This window comes from Phalacrocorax aristotelis, chromosome 1 (assembly GCF_949628215.1).
Source record: "Phalacrocorax aristotelis chromosome 1, bGulAri2.1, whole genome shotgun sequence".
NCBI lineage: Eukaryota > Metazoa > Chordata > Aves > Suliformes > Phalacrocoracidae > Phalacrocorax > Phalacrocorax aristotelis.
The window spans coordinates 69,787,826-69,811,271 of record NC_134276.1 but is presented as its reverse complement, the minus strand read 5'-3'; the positions used below and the strand labels follow the sequence as shown (position 1 = coordinate 69,811,271).

Here is a 23,446-nt window from a genome sequence, read left to right as displayed (position 1 = left end):
TCCAAGAAGGATTATTGATGCAAGAAAACGAGACCTTTAGTCCAATATAGTAATTTCTCCTGCTAGCTTGTAACTGACAGATATTTTCTGAGGAGTGAGACAATCTCACTTCATATTTGGCCAGAAGTAGGCCCATGTCACACCAAGTTCTTGGAATTACTGCTGCCACTCTGTTTCACTGCTAAATCCATCTTTTCTCAGACAGGTACCAAGCTCCCTTTGGCATTTTAAGACTGAAGTTATTTCTGTCTAACACTAGCTTGAAACACCTGCAGAGCCACAGATGAGGATGGGAGGAAGCGTGTGCTTAGACTGCCGTTATCTTTCACATTTTTGCCTCTGACCATCAGTAACTCTAAAACTAACAAGATTTTTTGAGTGTATATCAGGGCATAACCAGGTATTACTCAAACTGGGTGTGTTCACCAGGTCTGAAAATCAGGGAACCTGGATTCCATAAGGAGGTTTTCAGAGTCAGCAAAATATTCTGAATCACTTATGTATGGATGGCCACAAGAAAAGCACGGAAAACTTATCTTTGCTTTCTCCCCCCAGCAGACTTCAGCTATTTGTGAACAGTTGTTCTGCTTTGGAGTTGCAGCTTTTAGAGGAAGGGAGCTCTCTGGGATGCCGACTCAACTCCAAAATTCATGCCTGGACAGCACATTTTCTCATGAGGCATGTTTCTTTCTATAGAGGAGCGCCCATGCTCCTGCCCATTAAAACTCCTTTGTCAGACTGCTAGTTAGATGGAGGCTGCATAACTTATCTTGGCTCCTTCTGTAAGGTGCTGGGGCTCCCCGCAGGATACATTTCCCCCTTTTCACTGCTTTTAAAAGATCCTCGGGCCACTACCAGCAAGGTGGGCCCCTCAGATTAGACCCCACAGGGAAATATTGCCAGGCAGGGTACCATAAAGGGATAGAAAAGAAGTTGAAGTGTCAGCCATAGTCAAGATAGCTGCAGAGCTGTACAAGCCTGGCCACCTAACCACATCTAGACAACGAAGACACTTCGTAGCAGTACCTCAACAAGTTATTTTACCAAAGCTGGTCACACTGAAAAAAACTGAAAAAAAGGCCATTGGAAAGCCACATGGAAGGGCTTTGTCAGAATGTTGTAAAGGATTCCTAACCATGTACAACTTGTACTACTTCTTCAGATGCACAACACAGCAGCGATCCAGTCTAGTGTTTGGAAGGAAGATTACAGAGAGGAGGAAGATTGCAAGTTGCTTACTAATGTCAAGAATTACAAGGTGATACAGAAAGTGGTTGTGGCCAAATCAAATTGCCACTAATGCCGTTCAGGCCTTTCCTGTCATTACCTAATCTTCTCTCAGTGTACACTGCCTGTTCAAGCCCAGTGTTTCCCATTATCCTGGTAAGCAGGAGGCAAAACGGTGAAGCCCCACATCAGTAGTAACACCCCAAAGCTTTACTTTGCTTGATAGGCTTCCATAAACCCAAGGACAACTTTTTTCCTATACTGTGCACACTTAAAATATACAGCAAATTGTCTACCCTTAATCCTATTCCACAGACTCTAAACTCATTTAAAGTAAATTACAGCAGATAACGAGAATTATTTCATGTGGTCAGCATGGATTACACTAACTCTGGACAGTGTCGCAGCACAGAATGAGGCATGGCTAGCAGAAATGAAATTGTCAGGTAAAATACAGATAATGAGCAGCATTTTTGGAGTACCGAGGTCAATTTGTAAACAAGTGGCTGCTGAAACAGCTGAATCGGGAAGGTTAGTACAGACTTCAAGAATAAATAATCAGTCTTCTGGAAAAGGCCTAACAGACCAAGTGTTAAATTCAGTATCAGCATCCTCAAAAAATTAGTGCAATTTTGTCAGTAATATTTAAGTTGTGGCTAATTTATAAATTGTAATGTTTTAAAAAGATTTTTCTTAAAAAACCCAAAGAAGCCCCCCCCAAACAACAACAACAACAACAACAACGAGAGAACCAGGCAATGTATGAACACCACAGCACAGGCTCAATAACAAAGCCTTGACCTTCATGGACATAAAGTAAAAAATCTCATACACATACAATCCTCAGATTACAGGATTATAGCCTTAATGCTACTGCATGTTAGAATACCAAAAAAACCCAATTGCGTTACCTCTTCAGTTATAAAGTTGTTTCAACATTACTCTGCTTTTACCCCCAAAACCCCATTTTATCACAGTGAACTCACATCTGCATCAAAAAACATTCAAGCAACTAAGTTTTTAAAACCAAGAACACTAACTCCTTATTTAAAGAAGATAAATTAATAAGTTTCTTGTCACACAATTACCTGAAGAGTTCTTTTGCTTCAAGGAACTGAAGCTGTGCAAACTGTATAAAACCTGCTTGCTGCAGGATTCGTTTGTACATTACCTATGAAAGAGAAGGGGGGAAAGAGGTTTATTATATTTGTAAGGAGTTATTTACATAGTGCTAGTCACTGCTGCAACAACTACCTGCCCAAAACAGTGAACACATGATCTTCAACCAGACCTCTCAAGTTACACGCAAAATAAAGCCCTGATCCTCTAAATTCTAAATTGTATGTACCTGAATATACTGAATCTGCTGCCCAGACTCAGTTTCTTACACAAAAGCATGTGAACACAACACTGGTCATGAGTACTTACTAAAAGCAAAGTCAACAAATAGAAAGTTTAAGTTTTCTTATTCAAATAATGACTTATCTGACATCAGTCTGAGTTGCCTCAAGTTTTTGCTCCTGGTATTTGCAAACATAAAAGCCAATGGTCATTTCTGAAGTTCCCCGTCATTCAGCAGGCACAAAAAAAGGAAGACTTAAACTCAAGGGTGATCCCACTTGACGACACGCAGCCAACTCCCGCCCCATTTCACCTCACTTCTACAGCAACCTTGCTGATGACCACATTTCAGACTTCCTGCCATCCTGGTTTTTTTCTTTTTGTGTGGTTTTTAAAATATTTAAATTATTTTTTAAAAATAAAAATACTTCCAAACTAGTTCAACTTATCCAATACGCAGTACATTATGCAATGTACATAAAAATATGGTTAAAAAGAAGAGTACAAGTAAACCATAGGAAAACCTATGTGTTACGAAGTTTTACTGTTAAGTCATGCCTAGACAGAGAAAAATTTACAAGAAATTCACTAGAAAAAGAACACAAAACTACTTTAAATGCTAAGTGTTTATGTAACCTGAAGGATCAATCAGTTACCAAGAGATTAAATGAAACCTTCATGCTCAGAATATTTCCCACAGCAAAAGTGAATTACTAAAAGCAAGGAACCTAAACTGTGCTCTGCAAAGCATCCACCGTTTGCGACAAGACTGGTATTTTGCAAATACAGCTAGCGACATCCACATGGCCTCAGTTTTTCCCTTGAAATTTCTCACGAATATACAGCCTTCTAATGTTTAACAGAATACATGAATGCTGTTATTAATAACGGACTCCCATTTTCAATGAAAATACCTACAGAAACTGCAATACATTAGCAATGTATTCTAGGCAGGAACTGCTAAAGAGTGTCAGGCCTCAAGCAGGGTAGACTGATATTCTAATTGGTGATTTTTCACCTTGATTAAAGATTGTGGATTTACCAAGAGAAAAGCTTGGCTTATGTCCATTTAGTCTGTGTATGCTTTACTAATGGACTATCTTAAGTCTTAAGGAAATACTTAATCATTAGCAAGCCATTAAAAGCTATTCATTTGTAAGGTTGCGGGACTTTTCTTACCTCCCCAGTGTGGGGAGAGAAGGGGAAACAGAGGGAAAGGCTACCTGGCACACCTTTTCAGATAGACATAACAATACCAAAATAAACAAACAATACCTCATGACATGTTTATACTAATTATGGTTAATATGCTTTACATCCAAGTGTACTAAAATTCAAAATACAGTTAAATAAAGCTAAAATGGTATGTAATTACAGTAATAAAGTAAAGCTACCTCAGGTGAGTAATTCACAAAATATCCAAAATATTTTGTATTCACAACTGTGTTATTAAATGAATAAAGAGTAATCTGTGAACTGATGAATACCCGCCTGGGCACATTCTTAAGGATGTTGGTAAAGGATTTCAATCTGCAACTATCTGCATCTTGGAGCACCAGGAAAACTTCAAAATCTGGCCTCAGACTTTCCAGAGAGGGTTGAAGTACAATTATTTCTCACCCTGCTAACTACTATCAAAAGTAGGTTAGCTTGGTTTTTTGGTATGTTTTTTTTTTTTTAAAAATTCTGTTTTCAATCTTTGCAATGGTGTGACCATTAATATGTACATATTTAGTGAATTAGGATCTTGGAATTAAGTTTGAATTGATCTAAGACACTGAAAATACTGCTTTAATTGTACAGCTTAGTCTGTACAGCAATCTTTTCAACTAGAAGTTGAAAAGAGCTCGTTGATAGAGTCTAAGTATAGGCCCAAGGAATCAGTTTTAAATTTGAACTGATTAAGTGGTATTCACTTTCATTTAAATGTTGACATATCTTCACTTGTCTCTTAAATAAGCCACGCAACAAAAAAAGCTATAGAATGTCTACAGACAGGTGCTCTCCCAACTTTCTAAAGATGCAGTGATGACATAGGGAATATCCAGGTTGATTTTCAGCCAACAAGATAAACACTAGACATTAAGATGTCTTGTGGTAAAGATTATAGAAGCAACAGACCAGACTGCCTGTGGAAAATTCAGTATTCTCTTTCTCACAGGTTTTTAAAAATGGGCTAGACCTATATGCCAACCACATACAGTTAACTTTTGTTTGTGACACAAAAAACATCCTGAGTTCTGCCAGACCCGTTTGCCAGAATACCGCAATAAGCTTCTTTTAAAAAGATACTAAGTTAACACTCAGTCAAAATTCAACAACACTGTTTATTGCCCTATCATTTTTGAAGAACCACCATAGGACTCGAACTGCTTTGGGCAAATTATATATTGTTGCCGAATTCACATTTGAAAACTAGCTACAAAAAACAGGAAATAAGGTTTGTATTAGTTCGTATCTGAAAAAGCATTAGAAAACAGAAAGACAACTGGTGAAGCAGCGATAGCTATAGTGAACCCTTAATTGTCTCAAATGCTAGAAAAATCCTTTCTAAAATGATCACCAAGTAGATTGCCAAAAATATTTTTTCTAGAAAAGTCCCGTCGGCTTCTGGTAAGGTGTGGGTGCAGTTCATGTTTTTTGAAACTAGAAAGAAATTAGAAGAAAAAAAAAAGAAAAAAGAAAGATACCTATGCAAGATGTGTGTCAATCTAACCAAGGTCTTCACTACCATCAACCATGATTTCTGCAAACTTCAGCTGTCCTGAAAAATTAATAAGTAGTATTCAGTCATTTCATGGTAGCATGGTAGAAAGGCCTTTGTATTCTTCTACCAAAAAAATGACATCTGTTGAAGCCATCTCCTTGCAACACTTTTGCTTAGCCTTTTTTACCTAGCAGTAATTCTTGATGCTCGAAGACAAAGGAATTTTCATCTAATATGGCAGAGGTAAGTTTGCAGTCTGCAGGGACCACAGGTTAAGTAACAGATTAGAGATACTAATGCATGACCTGCTTCTTTCCGATAACTAAATATTTGCTGTACAAATAATTCTGAGAGAACAGTACTCTACTATTTCAATCCCACTAGCATTCTGCATTACCAGCTTTTTATATATATATATATTTATGCTGATATAATACTGCTGATATAAAGAGAGAGAGCATGCACCTGTGTACGCATGCAATGACAATGCAGTATTGAACTGTAGGAAAAAAGCCCCCATTGTCAAGAACTGTCCTACAACACATGACTGAGTTCAAGTCACACCTAAGATGGCAACAGCCATTGCAACCTACAGAAATTAAAGCAGCATGTGGAAAAGGGGGCACTATCCTACATGTACCAGACAACTACTATCACTCTTGTTTATAGATAAATTATAATTTAAATGTATAATTTAAAACAATATAAAATAATATACTAATATAATAAACAATATACTAATATAATAAATAATAATCTAAATGTATAAATAAGAGCCTTACTGCCAAACCTATGCATTCCTTCCCACCGCTCAATTTAAATGGCAGAATAAGGCCTTGAACTATCAGCTACTCAGGAACCAGTAAAGCTTGCAAAATATTTATCAAAAGATAGATAATAGATTTCTATTAGATATCTATCTAATATCTATTATCTGAAGATATTGCTCAGACAGGAATTAGAAAGGAGTGACTATGTGATCAGTTAAAGTATGCCACGGAAATGTTACAAAAGACGTATGTAAGGCATGTAATTTGGTTGAACTCCATCAGATTTATATTATTTATATTCTACAGTAAAAGAAAATCTGATGTGCTTGTCACAAACCTGTAATGACAGCATTATATATCAGAGGCACACGAGAAAGCAAGCTCAACATGTTACATTTCCAGCTACAGATAAGCTCTGAAAAACTGGACTAATGTCTCAGTGACTAAGCCAAGTTGAGTCATTTTAATATAAGCCAGTGGGAGACTGTCAGTTTAAGCTGGTTAGTATCAGTTTGCAAATACAGCCCAGAATGAGAACAGGCTATTTTGCTTGCAAGTAATATGTTTTCTATTTTTCAGCTGTAGTATTGACTCAAAGTAACAGAACATCCTTAAAAGCATGTTAAGTTTGAAAGAATTTACAATATTCGTGGAAACAGTAATTTCAGGAAGACAGACTTTGTCCACATAAGATATGTGTGAACAGAATTAACTTTAGGATAAAGACAGAAAAATCCTAAATGCGAGAAAACTTAGGAGGAATGAGATTCTGCATCACATATTTTAGATAATGTACTGTAGTTCATCCTGTGGCAAAGCACAGAAAGACATCTCCCACACTACATCTACATAAACCAGAAAGAAATAATTGGAGAATTAGAAGGCATCATACATAGAAGACTTTGCATAGATCATGCATCCTGTCCTCATAGCAGGATTTTAGCTTGCTTCTTCAAACAGATTGCAAAGGAAAAGTTGGAAGCGAAGATGCAAAGCAAAACATTCTGGAAACTGAACTCTGTATTTGCCTAAATACTTTTCAGCTTCAAGTGCTTCCATATAGTTGCACCTTAGGCAAAAGGATGGCCACACTTCTCTGCCTAAGGTTTTTATTTCCAGCAGCCTCCCAGCTGTTCACTCAACAGAGGAGTTAAGGATCAAAATGAGAGCTGATACAAATTTTATTAAATTTAATCACTGCTTTTCAACAGCAAAATTAAATGACAAGGAATTAGAAACTTGAAATAAAAAACAAAACAAAACAAATAAAAAACCCCAAACCCCTTTCCATCTTCCTAAACAAACCAATGGTAATACAACAGATATTAACTTAATGGCAACAAAATGCTCCAAAGTGTAGTAAAAAAATAAACCAGATTTTCTGCAGGTTACAGACCAAATTTTGCTTTTACAAAAAGAACAAAGCCAAGTCAAGTATTTATTCACCTACTTGGTGAGCAGAGGTTTCATGCTACTTTCCAAGTTTCAGTCTCTAAATGACAAATAAGAACAAATACAGCAGAATACGTATTGTAATGTAAACCAGAGGTAGAAGGAAATGAGTGCATATCTCTAATCAACACTCTAATCAGAGAGTTACTAAGATACTTTGCCACACAAAAATCTTAAATATTCAGGTACACACCAGTGTGAGGACTTTTTGTATGAGTTTGGAATTAGGACGCATTTGCTTTAGACTTCCCATCATTTTGCTTTGAAGTGGTACTACTGTGGAGCTTAAGGATATGGTGAGAATCTCCCATAGAAAAAGTAAAACCTAAAAATTCTGATTTTAAATAAAGTATCCTTTTTTAGAACAGCAATAACGAAAAATAACTGAACCTAGTACTACAGAAGAATCACAGTGGATTTTCTATCACTAGTTTTTTGTTACTGGTTTTTAGTTACACACTTAAAAAGAAAAAAAACACCACCAAAACCCCAGCAGAGCAGCAGCATTCAACCTGCTAACGTCACAGCCTTTACAAGCACAAGCCAATCCAGCAGCATGTCTATTTTGTCAGGCTGAAACCATAAAAGGTACTAGGTTTCTCTTCAGTGTAAATTCCTCCCCCACCCACCCCCTCTAGTCACTTGACCATTGGTATACATGGCCCCACTGTGAAATCTATATTTTCATGAAAATTAAAAGGAAGGACAGACCTGAAATTTCTCCTTTGGAATATTCCTTCGAGCTCCTTTTGCTAGAACAAGGGCTTCTTCCACTCTGTGGCTAGCTAGAAGATCCTGAATCTGTTTTTCCAAAGGCAGCGGCACCAAGATATACACACCCTTATTAGTAGCAACAATCACCTTTCCTGGACAGAGCAAACAGACATATTCAGTTTACATTCTCTACAGAAAAGAACCCCACATTTCAGAAATAAGCTTTAATATTTACTATTTAGGATACAAGAACCTAAACAGTGATAAAGTTCCAAAACTCATCTTTGTTGTTACCATATTTACTAGACAGTATAGTTACCTGTAAATTGCACCTCAGAAATACAGACATAATGGTAAATTTATTTACAGGAGATTTTGTTCCACTCTGAGTAAATTAAACTGGCTATAATCTCTCATAATGAGCTAACCTATAAAGGCCACCACTGAAACTACTGCCCTGATTCCAGAGAACAGGGACTTTTTAGCTGCCAGATATTTTCACACGCTTACATTAGAAAACTGTAAGCTGTTCCTCAAAGGCAGCAAGTAACATACAGTTCATAGTACTAGAGCTTGTGCCTCTTCTGGAAAAAAAAAAAATAGCAATGCAATGTATTCCACACTTAAGAGTTCTTAGTTGAAAAACAGATCAAAATAAACTTTTGTATTTTTAACAGTTCTTTATGAAATATCTTCTTTTAAGCCTCTTACACAAATATTTTAGAAAGGAATACAAAGGAACAATTTTTAAGATGTTAGCGCCTTGTCAGGATAGCCAATGGACTTGTAGTTCACAATTATTGACTCATAGCATTAAATTAACATTGCTGCTTTGAAAGAAATAATTAAGTTACAAAAAAAAGCTCTAACCCCACAGACTCCTACCCAACAATTAACTTTACAATTAGAGCACATATAAAGAGCATATATTTTGTCAGAAGTGTGGAATTTTGGGTGACTAAAGTTTTCCTATCACAGTCTGCAGGAATCTAATCAGGAAAACATTTGCAAGAAAAGTTTCAACAGGCAACATCCTTGCTAGATATTTTGTTTAAAAAACAAACTGAAGTGACTGTGCCCATAGCGGCGGTTGTTCCAGAATTACTGAAGCAAAAAAAGCGTCATTCTTAATACCTTCAAAATCCTGTAGAATGTGACCTTCTTTAAAAGGCAGTGTTTGCTTTTGCTGCTGATCCAGCATGCTGTGCACTGTAATGAACTCATCATCAAGAGCAACCACGTAAGGAAAGCACAAAGCCGCTCCAATCACGTTCTCTGACCAGTGCACAGGGGCACGCTGTGAAATGCCGTCTACAGTTGCAAACATGCCTACAAAAAGGGAAAAAGAAAGCCTGAGGCTCAGGCCAGTTGAACGCTGTTGTTTTCCCAATATGAAGTGTAGGTACCAAGGTACAGATGTGGTATCAGGTGGCATGTGATGACAGCGCATCACACCTCCCTGGACCTTACAGACCTGTTGGTTAGTTCAGTTCAAATTTTTTGTTCTTTTTCCTTCACCACAGAAACACCAAAAACTGAAAAGAGAGGAATTATTCAAGTTTACTGTCAGATTTTTTTATAAGAATTATGACATGTACTTTGAATTCATTTCAAAACAGTAATATTTAGTGAGACCCTGCATTCCAACAATACTGCCTTAGTAGGAGCCTCAGACCTGCATTGCCTGACCTATCTGGTAACACAGGCATATTTATTGCTTGTAGTGTCAAATGCCTAAGAAGCATTTTAGTTAACAGTCATTTACTTACACTTCACTTTTGCTACAGCAAAATTGTCACAGAATGAGGGTGCGGCTCCTTGGGACAGGTCACTTCCTGCGAGGCATCTGTGTTTCCAATCATTTGAAAAAAATGCAAAGGCTGCATATAAAGCATATTTTCCCAAAAGCCAAGCACAGTGTAAAGGTTTTTTTAGTATCCCAATGGTATCTCCTATGCTGTCTTCAAAATACCCATCTTAAATATTCAGTTAACTTGTGTTTTTCTTTGCCTCTATCTTTCCTCTGTCTTTTCTGTTGTTCTTCCTTCTCCCAGATTAATAGAAGTTTGACTTGCTTTTGGATCACACGCCATTGGTTCTATTTATGCTACTTGGTATTCCCCAATTCCTCCTGAGCCATTAATTTAAGAAAAACTCCAGACAAAAGTTTTCAGACCTAGTTCAGTAACCTTTTGCCAGCTGAGCCACACTGAAGAACTACTAAACTTCTGCTCTAAACATGAATGCATACCCCTTAAAACCAATATTCTCATGCCATTAAAAAGACACACCATGAAAATTGTACTTCAGCAGGAACAAGCCACTTGACAGCTGGTGGAATAAATCTGAGCTCGAAACAACAGAGGAGATTAAACGATTACATTATTCAATTTACAAAATCTCTTGCAAACAGAGGATAATGAGGTAAGGGTGGCTGGGTAGGAGGACTATCTTGGAGGCGGGGCAAGTAAAACAGACAGTTGTAGACTTTTACAGAACTACAGAGTAGAGACTAAGCTTCTGGATCCTTTATAGCAGCTTTGAAATAAATGATCAGCCCTTTGCCTTGACTAAGGGTGCAACACAAAATTAAAATTTTGCATCTGACTATTAGCAAGTAATGCTCTTTGCATTTTCACTGTAACGATCAGCTTTTCAATCAGAGCACCTTACAGAAAATACTTTTTTTTTTTGCGCCATAATATACAATTGCCAATTTCCTCTATAGATCTTGATATTATTACAGAGCAGAAGTGGCAGGCAGACTGCACTATCATTTTTTAATGCCTTCCAGTTGTTACTGTGTGCTATAATCCCATTTCAAAAAGTGGGAGGAAATTTGAGTTAAACACATACTAACCCGTAGTAAATTCAGGGCTAATTATATTTGAAAAATTAATTATGAAAATTTTCTATTTCTCTGACATTTTCAAAAAAATATTATAAAAACCTGATTTTAAAAACTTTTTTTAAATGACAGAACTGTCTTTTAGGTAAGTTTAAAAAAAATAATTTATGGAAGTAGAAGGGTAGGCAGAGCAATGCACAGGACTTTTCTAAGTCAGTATCTCTCTACATCCCTCTGCTCTCAACAGCTAGGGCTTCTGTGATAGAATGATGCATTTTCTGTCTTCATCCAGCTCTCACCTAAAGAGTACAATAAACATGACAACTACAATCATAAACTATGGCCTTTTTATAGTATAGGAATGAGTCTGATGAAACTGAGATGAAGCCAGTAATCAATTCCTTATTAAAAATGCATACACTATCAATATGTTCCAATAGTTACCCAAAACACAGTTATACTGTTTTCAGCGCCAAGAGATACAGAAATTTATAGAATCACAGAATAATTTAACTCGGAAGGGGCTTCTGAAGGACATGCAGTCCAGCCCCACCACACTTGAAGCAGGACCAACTTAGATCAGGTTACTCAGCATTTTCTGCTACAGACTGTAGATTTTATTCATTTTAAAACAAAAACCTTCTTAGTGAAAATATCTATTAAAAAATGGAGTGAAACTTCATTATTATTATTATTACTACTACTTGTTTAAAAAGGAATATGAAAACTTTCAGTTACCGTAAAAGTTGACAGCATGAACACTGAGTGGGTGAAAACAAGAAGGGAACATGCTGGTTACTGTTGACTACCCTGCTTTATGCACCGTCACCAGCTATGAGAAAAAGCACTGCATAACCTTCTATGAATCATTCTCTGCTTAGTACCTGTGTGCTTGTTTTAAGTCATAAGGCTTAGTTCTCCAACTCCATTTGTAGTCTACTCAATCACTATACAACTGTTCAAACCATGCACCACTGAGAAGTTTATTTTGGAAAAGCAAAAGGAATAAACTAAAAATCAGGAATTTAAGATTTGTATTATTTTACTCATTAAAGTGGTGGAATAGTTAAAGCAGGAAGGGACCTCCAGAGACTGTCTAGTCCAATCTCCCTGCTCAAACCAGGGTCAACTAGAACAGGTTGCTCAGACCTCACCCGGTCAGGTTTTGAGTATCTTTAAGAACAAAGACTCCACATCCTCTTCAAGACCTTTTTCCTGGTTTGACCACCATCACAATGAGAAATTTGGTTTTTTATGTTTACATAGAATTTCCTGTGTTTCAGTTTGTACTGACTGCCTCTCATCCTTTACATTGGATACAATACTGCCAGACGTGGCTCTGTTTTCTTCACCCTCCTCATACATGTTGACAAAATCTCTACAAACATTTTTTTTCTTCAGACTGAACAGTCCCAACATTCTCAGCTTCTCCACATACAAGGTGCTCTGATGACTTAGCTGTCTTTCTGATCCTTCCATGGATTTACTCCAGTATGTCCATGCCATTCAAGGGAGCCCACAACTGGACCCAGTACTCCAAACATGGTCTCGCCAGGACTGAGGGGGAAAAAAATTTGCCTCTCTCAACCTGCCGGCAGCACTTTTCCTAACAGAATCATTTAGGTTGGGAAGAGGCCCTTAACATCATCAAGTCCAACCACTAACCTAACACTACCAAGCCCACCACTAAATGAGGCCCAGTAGGCTGTTGGACTTCTTTCCCACAAGGGCACATTGTTGACTCATGATCACTTTGCCCACCAGTGCCCCCAGGTCCCTCTCTGCAAAGCTGCTTTCCAGCCAGTTGGCCACCAGCCTGTACTGGTGCATGGGGCTGTCCCTCCCTAGGTGCAGGACTTGACATTTCCCTTTGCTGAACTTCATGAGGTTCCTGTCAGCTCATTTCTCCAGCCTGTCAAGGTCCCTCTGAATGGCAACACAGTCCCCTAGCGTATCAGCCACTCTTCCCACTTTTGTACCATCCACAAACTTGCTGAAGCTGCACTCTGCCCCACCATCCATGTTGTTAATGAAGATGTTAGTACAGAGCTCACTATCAGCCCTCTGGTGTACAGGACTAGCGACTAGCCTCCAGCTGGACTTTGTGCTGCTGACTACAGACCTTTAAGCTAGGCTTTCAATGCACCTCACTGTTTCTCTAGTTCATTCTTCATCTGTTTGTCTACAAGGATGTTAGGGGAGACAGTCAAAAGCCTTGTTGAAGTTCATAGTATCACTGTCCTCCCCATATCCACCAAGCTAGGCATGCAACCATAGAAGACTGTCAGGCTGGTCAGGCAATTTCCGTTTTGTAAATCCATGTTGATTACTCTTAATCACATTCTTGTCCTTTGTACATTTGGAAATGGCTTTGGGATTTACTCCATCACCTTTCCGAGGATCAAGGTAAGGCTGGCCAGTCTGCAGTTCCCTGGATCCTTTCTTCCAGTCCTGACGAATGTCCCCTGATCATCATGATCTTTCAAAGATAATAAAGAGTGGCCTCACAATGACATTGACCGCTTCTCTCAAGCATTTATGGATGCATCCCCATCAGGTCCCATAGATTTGTCTGTCCAGTTTATTTAAATGTTCCGTAACCTGATCCTTCTCTACTGGTGGCAGGTTTCTGATGCTCCAGATTTTCCCACCTAGGGTCTGAGGATTCCTGAAGGAAGATCATACCAGTAATGACTGAGGTAAAGAAGGCGTTAAGCACCTCAGCCTTTTTCATGTCCTTTGGCACCAGGTCTCTCACCCCCTTCAGCAGTGGGCATCCTTTAGTCTTCCTTTGCTGCCAGTATGCTTGTAGATGCTCTTTTTGTTGCCCTCCATGGTGCTCAGCAGCATCAATGCCAGATGGACTTTGGCTGCTCTAACCCCATCCCCACATTCTTGGACAGTGTCTCTATATTCCCCCCAGGTCACCTAGCCCTGCTTTCACCTCATTTGCTTCCTTTTTATATCTGAGTTTAGTCAAGAGCTGCTTGTTCATTAATGCAGGCCTCCTGCCACCTATGCTTGTTTTTCTGCTCATTGGGATGGACCACTCTTGAACTTGGAGGAGACAGTCCTTCTCTCCAGGACCATATCCAATGGGATTCTTTTAAACAGGATCCTAAGCAAACCAAAGTCTGCTGTCCAAGCTTGTGGTCTTTTTGCCTTGTTCTCTCCTCTCAGGATCCTGAACTTCACCATCACATGGACACTGCAACAAGGTTGCTCCCCTGACATTCACATCCCTAACCAGGTCCAACAGAACACATCCCCTCACCAGCTCCTCAGTCACTTGTGTCAAAAAGTTAACACCAGTACACTCCAGAAATCTTCTGGACTGCTTGTGCCCTGCTGTGCTGCCCCTCTAGCAGGTACTGGAATGGTTCAAGTGCCCCCTAAGAACCAGGGCCTGCAAATATAGGTTTCCTCCTATTATCTGAAGAAGGCCTCACCTACATCTTCTTCCTGATGAAGTGGTCTGTAGCAGACATTCACCACATTGTCACCCGTGTTAGTCTGCCCTCTAACTCTAATCCATAAACTCTCACCTGCCTCCTCCTTTGTCCCAAGGCACCACACCACACCCTTCTGCTGCTCTCATGTAATGGGTAACCCACACCTCAGCTGTTAACATATAGCTGTGCTGGTTTCCCAGAAAAAGTAAGAGCACTTTCACCATCGTGTTGTTTTGTACATGTTTCTCTGTCTATATATGCCTGAAGTGGGGACTCTTCAGCCCTGTTTGTTGATTACGAAGTCTCTCATCCACATCATCCTACTCTTCATTTGCAAACTCATCTGACAGCCTCCAATCCTACTTTAAATCCTCCTCACCAGGTTGGTCAGCTTGTTCGCAAGAGTACTTTTGCCTCACTTGGCCTGGTGGATCCCATCTCTTCCTTAAACAGGGGCCCACAGTCATAAAAGCCAAATCCCTTGTCACCAAAAGCTGTGCAACCAGTTGGTGACCTGCATGGATCCACCCACTCCTCCTCAAGCTGTTCTTCCTCACCAGCAGGATTGATGAGAAAGCCTCCATCTCCTATATGAGGGAGTCTCATGCTATTATTACTTGCTAATTCCTCCTGGTGCTACTGCATTATACAGGCTCAGATGATTTGTTGGAAGAGCTTCCTGCTTCTCATCGGCTACCAGAGCACCAAACGTATTCTATAGATGCAGATCTGCAAGCAGAGAAGGAGATTTCTTCCTTTTATGAGAAGTCACAGGCTTCTTGCCTTTGCCATCAAAGACTCAAAGGGCAGAGACTCAGCCTGCCCTTTCCTCAGTGCAGTTCAGCATTTGGGCTCATACCTGGGTCCTGGAGAAGATTCTGTTTCCTTTTTGTCACCTCTGATGCTGTGCACTCTGCTGACCTCCTCCTGCATCTCCTTTACTTGGCAACACAAATTCTCAACGAAGCACGCGTCTCCTGCAGGCAAGGACAAAATTTCCCCTGCCCTAGCCTCAGCAAAAGGCACCAGGCACTTCCTTCAGCTCTAGACCTGAAGAACTGCACCCTCCCTTGGGAGCTCAGTCTGAGTTGAGGTCTCTGATGTTTTGGGGTAGTTGCTCCAGCTGGTGCTAGGAAGCATGCCCTGTGCCAATACACAAGGACTGTTTGCTGAAATTTTAAAAGCTTAAAGCCTCTGTACAGCAGGAAATCTGGTTAGAAACATGCAACAAGAGTTTCATGAAATGAAAAACTGAATTTTGCTAAGCATAGTTTCATACATAATAAGAAAGAATTGGTTTTCAATTCTGAATGAATTACTGGACAGAATAAAGATGCATCAAAAATTAAGTTCCTCCTCCCTTTGAAAGAATGAGCTATATGCTAACTGCAAGCAGAGCCAAAGTACCAAATGGCTAAGTCTATGGATCAGCTATGAACAATTATAATGATCAGTTTCAAACACAAAGGTCCAGGTAAGGAAAAAGGTTACATACCCAAGAAACTCAAAGATGTTTTACTTTATGATTACCACTTCAAGCAGTTGATTTCTGCCATTCTAAATTCCAGTCTTAATTCAAAAGCAAATTAATCTACATAAATGTCACTTCAAATGCTATAAAGCCTGATTTATTAATGCAGAATACATCCACCTCAGTAAAAGAGGCTGAATTTAGCATAGACGTTCTACTAACTGCCAAACAAACATGTCTTAACCAATAAGACATACAAAAGCACACCAAAATTAGAATTGAAGACTTAAATCAAGCCTTTTTGAGTCCATTCACTTTACAGCAGAGGCCTACCTCAAATGCTAATGTATACAATGCCTTTATAATATAAAGATGCTCAACCATCTTCGCAACTTCAAAGAGACAAGTGTCAAAGACACTAAGAATATTGCCAAGGAAGAACAGCAAGATGAATAGTACTAATCAAAAAAACAGCAGGGAGAAGAACAGAGAACAAATGATTAAAAATTGTTTAAAATTATTAAAAAAAACAACCCATAAGCTGAATTAGGCAATAAAAAACCATACAAACCATGGCAAGCAGTCTTTTTAAAGTTTCTGAGCTAATACAAGGCAGACTTTGCTTGGATTATGCGAACAATGGAAGTTTATAGCACATTTAGAGCTGCAGAAATGTATTTGCTTAAGATGCCACATATCTGATACTTTAACCCCAGGACAATCTACTTACACAGGGATGTTGGATTTTATGAGTAAAGGTCTTACTGTATAGCTCTCTTCCAGAACACCAGATAAAAGGAAAAGTCAGACTAAATAAAATTCTGCTTTCTGACTAAATACAATTATGCTTTTGAAAGTGTATCTATGCTTCTTAAATCAAAAATGAACCAGTTGAACAGAATCTGGCTTGACATTCCTAAAAAGATAAATAAAGTTTAAAGTAAGAATGGGATCTCCTTAGAAACATGTCAAAAGGGAATACTTTCAGACTGTCAACTCACAAATTTTGACTTTCATAGCACCATTAAAACTATCAGTGTCCACAAATAAAAGCCCACATTTCAAGTAACTAACAGTTTTAATAAGGAGTGGGCAACCAAGACGACTTAGAAAAGCCCTACAGCTGAAAAAACAAGTTCATCCTGGAACATCTTTAATTTGCATACACTGATATTCTAATGAGTGTCTACTTCTTTAAGGAAAAACTGTGGAGTTGATGTACATCTCACATCCTGGTCACAAGACAAAACTTCAACATAAACAACTGATTGCACTCTTGCATCTCCTTGGAATTTACATTAAAAAACCAAAGCCCATGCAGATCCCTGAATTAAGGGCCTAAATAGTTGTGACCTTTGTGTCATGCTATTCCTAATGTGTCAGGGAATACACATAAACTGAGTCTCCTAAGTGGAGTGTCATATGGCAAACAGCATGAAAACATTCTGCCTGTGGTCTGTCAGCTCTAGGATATTGCTGCTTTTCCAAAAAAAGCTCAAGATGACTGACTTTACAGCATATTGTTGGTTTAGACAGATTACAGCAAGAGTAGTCCGTACAATCACCTGTCTATTAGAAAAGAACATTATTTCACACAATCTAACCTTGACTTTGCGATACTGAAACTATCATTTTCTGTAATACAGAGCTGAAAAAATACTATTTAAAAAAATAAGCAGATGGGAGCATAAAAGCTGGGTAGTATCTGATATCTAGTCAGGACAGGGTTTATTTCTACAGAAGTCAGGATACAGTTTACTTCCACTAACATTTCTTACTCGCGCTGTAGTACAACATGCCTATTCATGAATCTGTTACAATCTATAAAAATGGACTTTGTATGAACTCATCTGAATAGCAGCTGAGGAAAAAATTAACTCATTTACACTAATTTAACAATTTTATAGCAACATGGGGCTCCTCAAACCCAGTCTGGCTAGTCACTACAGAAAGGCCATCAGCCTCCGAAGTTTCACTTGGTACCAACCAATTTTTTTACCCTGGGCCACAAGATACTACTACTGTTAGCTGTGTATACAGAAATGAAGCTTTCTGCAGACACAATTAAAATACAAACACTCAGATTTTTGTGCGTTAAAAAAAAAAGGAGAGTTGTAATAATACTCGGTACCAAAAATTTACCATCTACCTTTCTATCTCAACATTCCAGTATAGCCCTGTGAAGAAAATTATCATTATTGTGCACAACACTTAATTAGTTAAGCTTTGCTTCCCAAACTGAAAGAAATTAAGCAAGAGAAGTTAAAAAAATGGCAAAAAATTACAATCCTTAGTCTCACCTAGGCCTCCGGGGCCGGCCAGCAGAAACTCTTGTCTGCCTATCCTTTTCACAATTGGCCGTTTCTCATCACTGCAATAAGGAAATAGATCCTGGGAGACGCCGGTATTATAATTCAAAATGATATACTGTGTAGTAAGGGCAAGACATAAGTAATAACCATCTACTGCCACAGCACAGGGTTGCTCTGGAGTAAACACTTCCTTCACTATCTGGACTCTGTCTTCAAACACCATGAACATTTGAATGGTCCGCCGCTTGACTGAGATAATGCAGACTTCGACACAGAAAGGATCCCCACTCACAGGGTTTTCATTCAGCGCGAATGTCACAGCTCCTTTGATTCTAGCACCAGTGGGGACGGGTTCCAAGTTCATCATGTTAACTAGTGTTATTGTGTTGTCGCAAAGTACGAGAAGCCTGGTGAGGGCAGAGGCTGCTTTCAACTCACTCACAGGCTTCTTCAAGCCCAGGTATTTATGCAGTTGTCTGGTGGCAGCAAAAGTTGTTTTGCCAGCTGTTGAGATCTTTTCATCCAACAGGAAGTGATAGATAAAACAGTCATTGGTTCCAATATAGAGGTTCTTTCCGCAACACTCAATGCATTCAATGTTGATGTAATTTTTGTCTCCCATTAACATCTCCCGCTCAACAGCAGAAACGAGCTTGAAAGCTTTAACACTCATTGTGTCTTCTGGGTGATCTGATTAAAGAGAAAAAAAAAAAACCAACAAAACATACCACTATTTACCTCCACACACATAATCAAATATCAGAGTTAGCAATTTAACAGTCATCAATACAAAAACTTCACTGTTGCGTTTTTACTGGTCTGTATTTCTGACCCAATCACACAAGCCAGAATGAGCACAATATCAACCACAGAAATGAACCGAATTCTATACTTCCCCTTCAAGTCTATTCCAAAGTAGATTCACAACACCACTCGGCTGTTCTGAAGTGATGCTTTCCCCACAAGTGACCAGCATATTACTGGCTCTCTGATACTTTGGCACTACAAGCTGCCAGTGCTTAGTGATTTATAAACCTGTCATGTACAAGCTTATATCACCTGCATATGAAAAGAAACAAGCTTCGGCTCTCCCATTTCTTGAGAAGCCACAAGGCATTCAGTGATACAAGTTAACATCTCATGTTGCTTTACACTCAATTTAGGTCTATTAGTACATACTCTCTTAGTGAAATATCCAGAAATATCCAACTCAAAAAAAAGCTGTTGGTTTGTGGGGTTTTTTTTAATATCTACAAAGTGTCTCTTTCATTCAGTGCTGCTTACACATTCTCTGTATTGGACTACATGCACCAGGAATTATAAAGCAATGGCACACAGCAAATTTGGAAGCATGGTCCACAAAGCATTCATTAAGCTCCAGACGCAACTTCACAGAAATTAAAAGTTTCTCTTCTCTACTATCACAACCATTCCAAAAGTCTGTCTTTAAGTGCTAAGCAGCACTTCTAATATTCACTCTACAAACTATACCTACTGTTTTGCAACCAAGCACAGCCAAGGGACAGATGTAATTTATGAAACAATTATTAGTGTTTTAATAGCAGTCGGTGTAATTCTGCTGTACTCCAGACTTGTGTTATTTTTAAAAAAACCAGCAGACAGCTGTGCTCAACACTCCAAAGAACAGCAGATGAGAAATGGCTGACCTTGTTTAATCACCTTTTAATTTCTCATGACTGGTCTGTAACAACCACTTAGCCAACACAGGGAAAGACACAACCTTGAAAATCTTGAATGGATTTAATAATACATACAATTACTTCTAGTCCACGTGTACAATGGAGATATAAAACATCAAATGAAATTTCTGTGGACCAACAGAGAGACCAACATCAACTAGATGCTCTTGTGAACAATCCTGAAACTATAGTCAAAATGAATTTAGTTTCAAGTTATTACATGTAAAAAAAACCCTTTGCTTTTGCAAGAAAACACTGAAAACCACAGCAAAGATTTCCCAAATGGAGTGAGAGAAGGTAAGGTGCACAACTCTGAAGGAACCACTGGATAAAATGAGATCAAACTAAGAATACAACCAGAAGTAAATCACATTACACAAACAGTAGTGATCTTTTTTAACTTCTGAAAAAAATAGCAAGTTGGCAAAGAGATTTTAGTTTGAGCTTCCACGACATTTTCAAACTGCATCCTCACCTGGGGTGTAAATTAGCGTTCTGACCTTCAACAAGAAAACCCAAACCCAGGAAGTACCAGAGAAATAGCCTAAGGCAAAATAATGCAAGTCTCCGGCAAGGCAGCCCTCCAACGTTATCAAGAGAAACACAGCACATCAAGTTAAAGAGGGCTGCCCAAAGGTCGACTACCAAAAAAAAAAACCCCAACCATTTTTAAGAGCCTGTGTGTAGCCTGAAGTGATAAACCATCCTCTAGAGAGGTTAGGTAGTTTTTGTACCTGAAGTTGTTGACAACTTAACGTTCCTGTAGCCCGAGGTAAAATGTTAATGCATGCCATTGGGAGAGCTATAGAACTTTGCTCCTGACCATTAAAAACCTCCAAAAAACTTATTAAATCAAAGTAGATAAAAAGTAAGAGCATAAAAGAAATCAAAACGGATCTACAATCCTCGAGCCGAAAGAACTAAAAATAGCGTAGTACTACGTAAGTCTGTTAGCAAAGAAATCCAAGCATTCATGCTAGAAAAAAAAGCCGTCAAAAAAGCTTTTCAAAACAACCCGCATCAACACGCATAATCTGCATGCGATTTTTTTTTTTTTTTAACATTTATTTTGTTCTCACTTATAAAAGCTTAGGGGCCTGCGCGCACTGCACAGAAACAGGACCCGCAGAACACGCTGTCCCTTTAAAGTGCAAGAGGCCACCCCGGAGTTACAAACAGAAGTCAGCATGCCATTGCTTAGCTGTTTAGAACTCCGGAAAACCAGATAATGGGGATGTCTGCTGTCAAAAAATAATCAATAGGCAATCAAGTTATCAGCCTACTAAATTTTATTTTCTGAAGGGCACTAATAACCCCGCGGGCACTCGTTTCCGCGGAGAGGTGGAAAGCAGCTCTCCCCCACTTCTGTTAAGTAACACCTTGCTTTGTATTTCCATTTCGCCTGCCGCTGCCCTGCAAACCCGCACCCTGCCCGCCCCGCCTCCCCACCGCTCGCTCACGCAGCCAGGTTCCCTCACCCCACGCGATTAACTGCGTGCGAGACCTACCCAGCCCTCCGGTACGATTCCGCAGACCCGAGGCAGCACCAGCGGAGGTTCAGGGCAGCTTTTGTTTGCGGCGGCCCGCTCCGGCGCCGGGGCCGCCCGCGCCAGCCCCCGGGGAGGACGGGAACGCCGGAGCGACCGTAACACGCCCGCCAGCCGCTCACTTCGCCCCCATCCCCTCACAGGCCCGGGCGGCGCAAATCAGGCCCGGCAGCGCCCGGCCCCCACGCCTCGCCCTCCCGCTCGCCCTCCTCCAGCACCTGCCGCCGCCGCCGCCACACCGGGAGCCGGGCCAGCCGCTTTCAGGCCGAGCAGTGCGATGCGATGCGGTGCGGTGCCGGTGCCGGGCCGGGGCGGGGCGGGCGGCGCCTCAGGGCGCGCTGTCAGCGCCCAGGCCTGGCGGCGCGCGGGGGTCCGCCGGCGGGCGGGCGGGGACGCGCCGCTTCCGGTGTGGCACGGGCCCCGCCCTGCACGAGCGTCACCGCTTCCCGGAGGGGAGGGGCGAGCAAGGCAGACGGGCCGCCTGCACCCAGAGGGGCCGCCGCACCCTTCCGGTCACGTGTCGGGGGAGAGCCCGTCGCCCACGGGTGTGGAGGGGTGGAGCCTCGGCTGTCTCCGCCCACCGAGGCGGGGCCGGGAGTGGGCGGGGCCTACATCAGGGCAGCGCCTACGTAGAGCAGCCCCTCGACACACGTGGGAGGCGGATTTTGGCGGCGGGCCAGCTGCGTCCCTGGGTCCCGTCCCCCGCGGCGCGCTGTCCCCGAAGGGGGAGGCGAGGAAGGGCGGCGGAGGCCCCTTCGCCGGGCCAGCGTGGCCTCAGGGAGAGGCGCGGCGAGCGTCAGGGATGGCGCCTAAGGTGTGCATCGACACGGCGGGGGAGCCGACGGCGAGCCGACCCGGCAGCGCGCGCCGGTCGCCAGCTGGGGGGGGCCGGAGAAACTCTCTGTAACCTCCACACGCACGCTGTAGTTCAGTCACAATTAGTAGCTACAGAGCAGGTCCTGCCCCGGCGTATTAAGGATAAAAGTTGGCAGGAAAAGCAGCTGTTCCAAGGCAAACCAAGCAATAGCAGTGGCGGCGGGTGGTTTGGGAGGAGGGCAAGGAAACAAGTTACCTCAACTGCCGGGTGACAAGATTTGAGGACACCGTGTGAAATATGAATTAAAGTTTGCTTGCTTGTACGCTTACGTGATTTTTAAATATTTTAAAATGTTAATTCATATTCTTAGAAGCGCTGCATATACATACCAATAATGTTGCACACAGTCACGTATGTGCGACTTGTGCTATGCGCATTTTGGTACTCGTGTTACATTACTCGTCGCCCATGCCGCTTAATTCTCTAAAATGCATGGAGTACTTCAAATAACATCGCAGTTTCACGTTGCAACGACAGGGTTAATACGCTGAGGTTCTTATTTGCAATTCCCGCTTTTAAACGTGTAAGCAGATGGCTAACTCAAAAGGAGCAGGCAGTTATTTGACTTTGGAATTACAAAGCAACCTTTGTCATTGCGGATGAAGAGGCGTTCGGGGGCAGTCGTTCCTTTTGCGGGCAGGATTTTAGATCTTCGGTTCGGTGGCAAAGCTCCTGCGCGTAGCGCCACAAACATTGTGCACTTTTGCGCGCTGACGGAGCTGTAATAAAGCACGATCTGCCTCCCCTGCCCGGCGGCATCGGCGCGGGGATGACCTCACCTTACCGGCAAGGCGGAACACTCCTCTCCGCCCGCCTGTCGGCGGAGCCGAGCCGAGCCGCCCCGGGAGGGCGCGCGCCCCCTATGCTGCCCCCAGTGAGGCTGCTCACGTCACACACCGCTTCCCGCTCTAGCACACGATACGGAAGCCGCGGTTGAAGCAGCGCGGCTGCCCGGAGAGCCCGTTCCCGGCCCCTCCGTGCCTGCCCGCCTGCGGCCCCTCCGTTCCCTGTCACGCATTTACCAACGG

General features: G+C 41.1%; 1 protein-coding gene across 1 annotated transcript in view; it reads right to left on the bottom strand.

Annotated features, from left to right (window-relative positions):
- TGFBRAP1 (transforming growth factor beta receptor associated protein 1) overlaps positions 1–22,043 on the bottom strand; it is a 39,256-nt gene extending 17,213 nt beyond the window's left edge. The window contains exons 1-5 of the mRNA XM_075092345.1: positions 21,503–22,043; positions 18,283–18,984; positions 9,346–9,540; positions 8,209–8,363; positions 2,316–2,398 (exon numbers count right to left, since the gene is read on the bottom strand). Of these exons, the coding sequence (XP_074948446.1) occupies positions 2,316–2,398; positions 8,209–8,363; positions 9,346–9,540; positions 18,283–18,967 (1,118 nt within the window). The 5' untranslated portion in view covers positions 18,968–18,984; positions 21,503–22,043. The remainder of the gene's footprint in view (positions 1–2,315; positions 2,399–8,208; positions 8,364–9,345; positions 9,541–18,282; positions 18,985–21,502) is intronic.
- Positions 22,044–23,446: the final 1,403 nt, after the last annotated feature.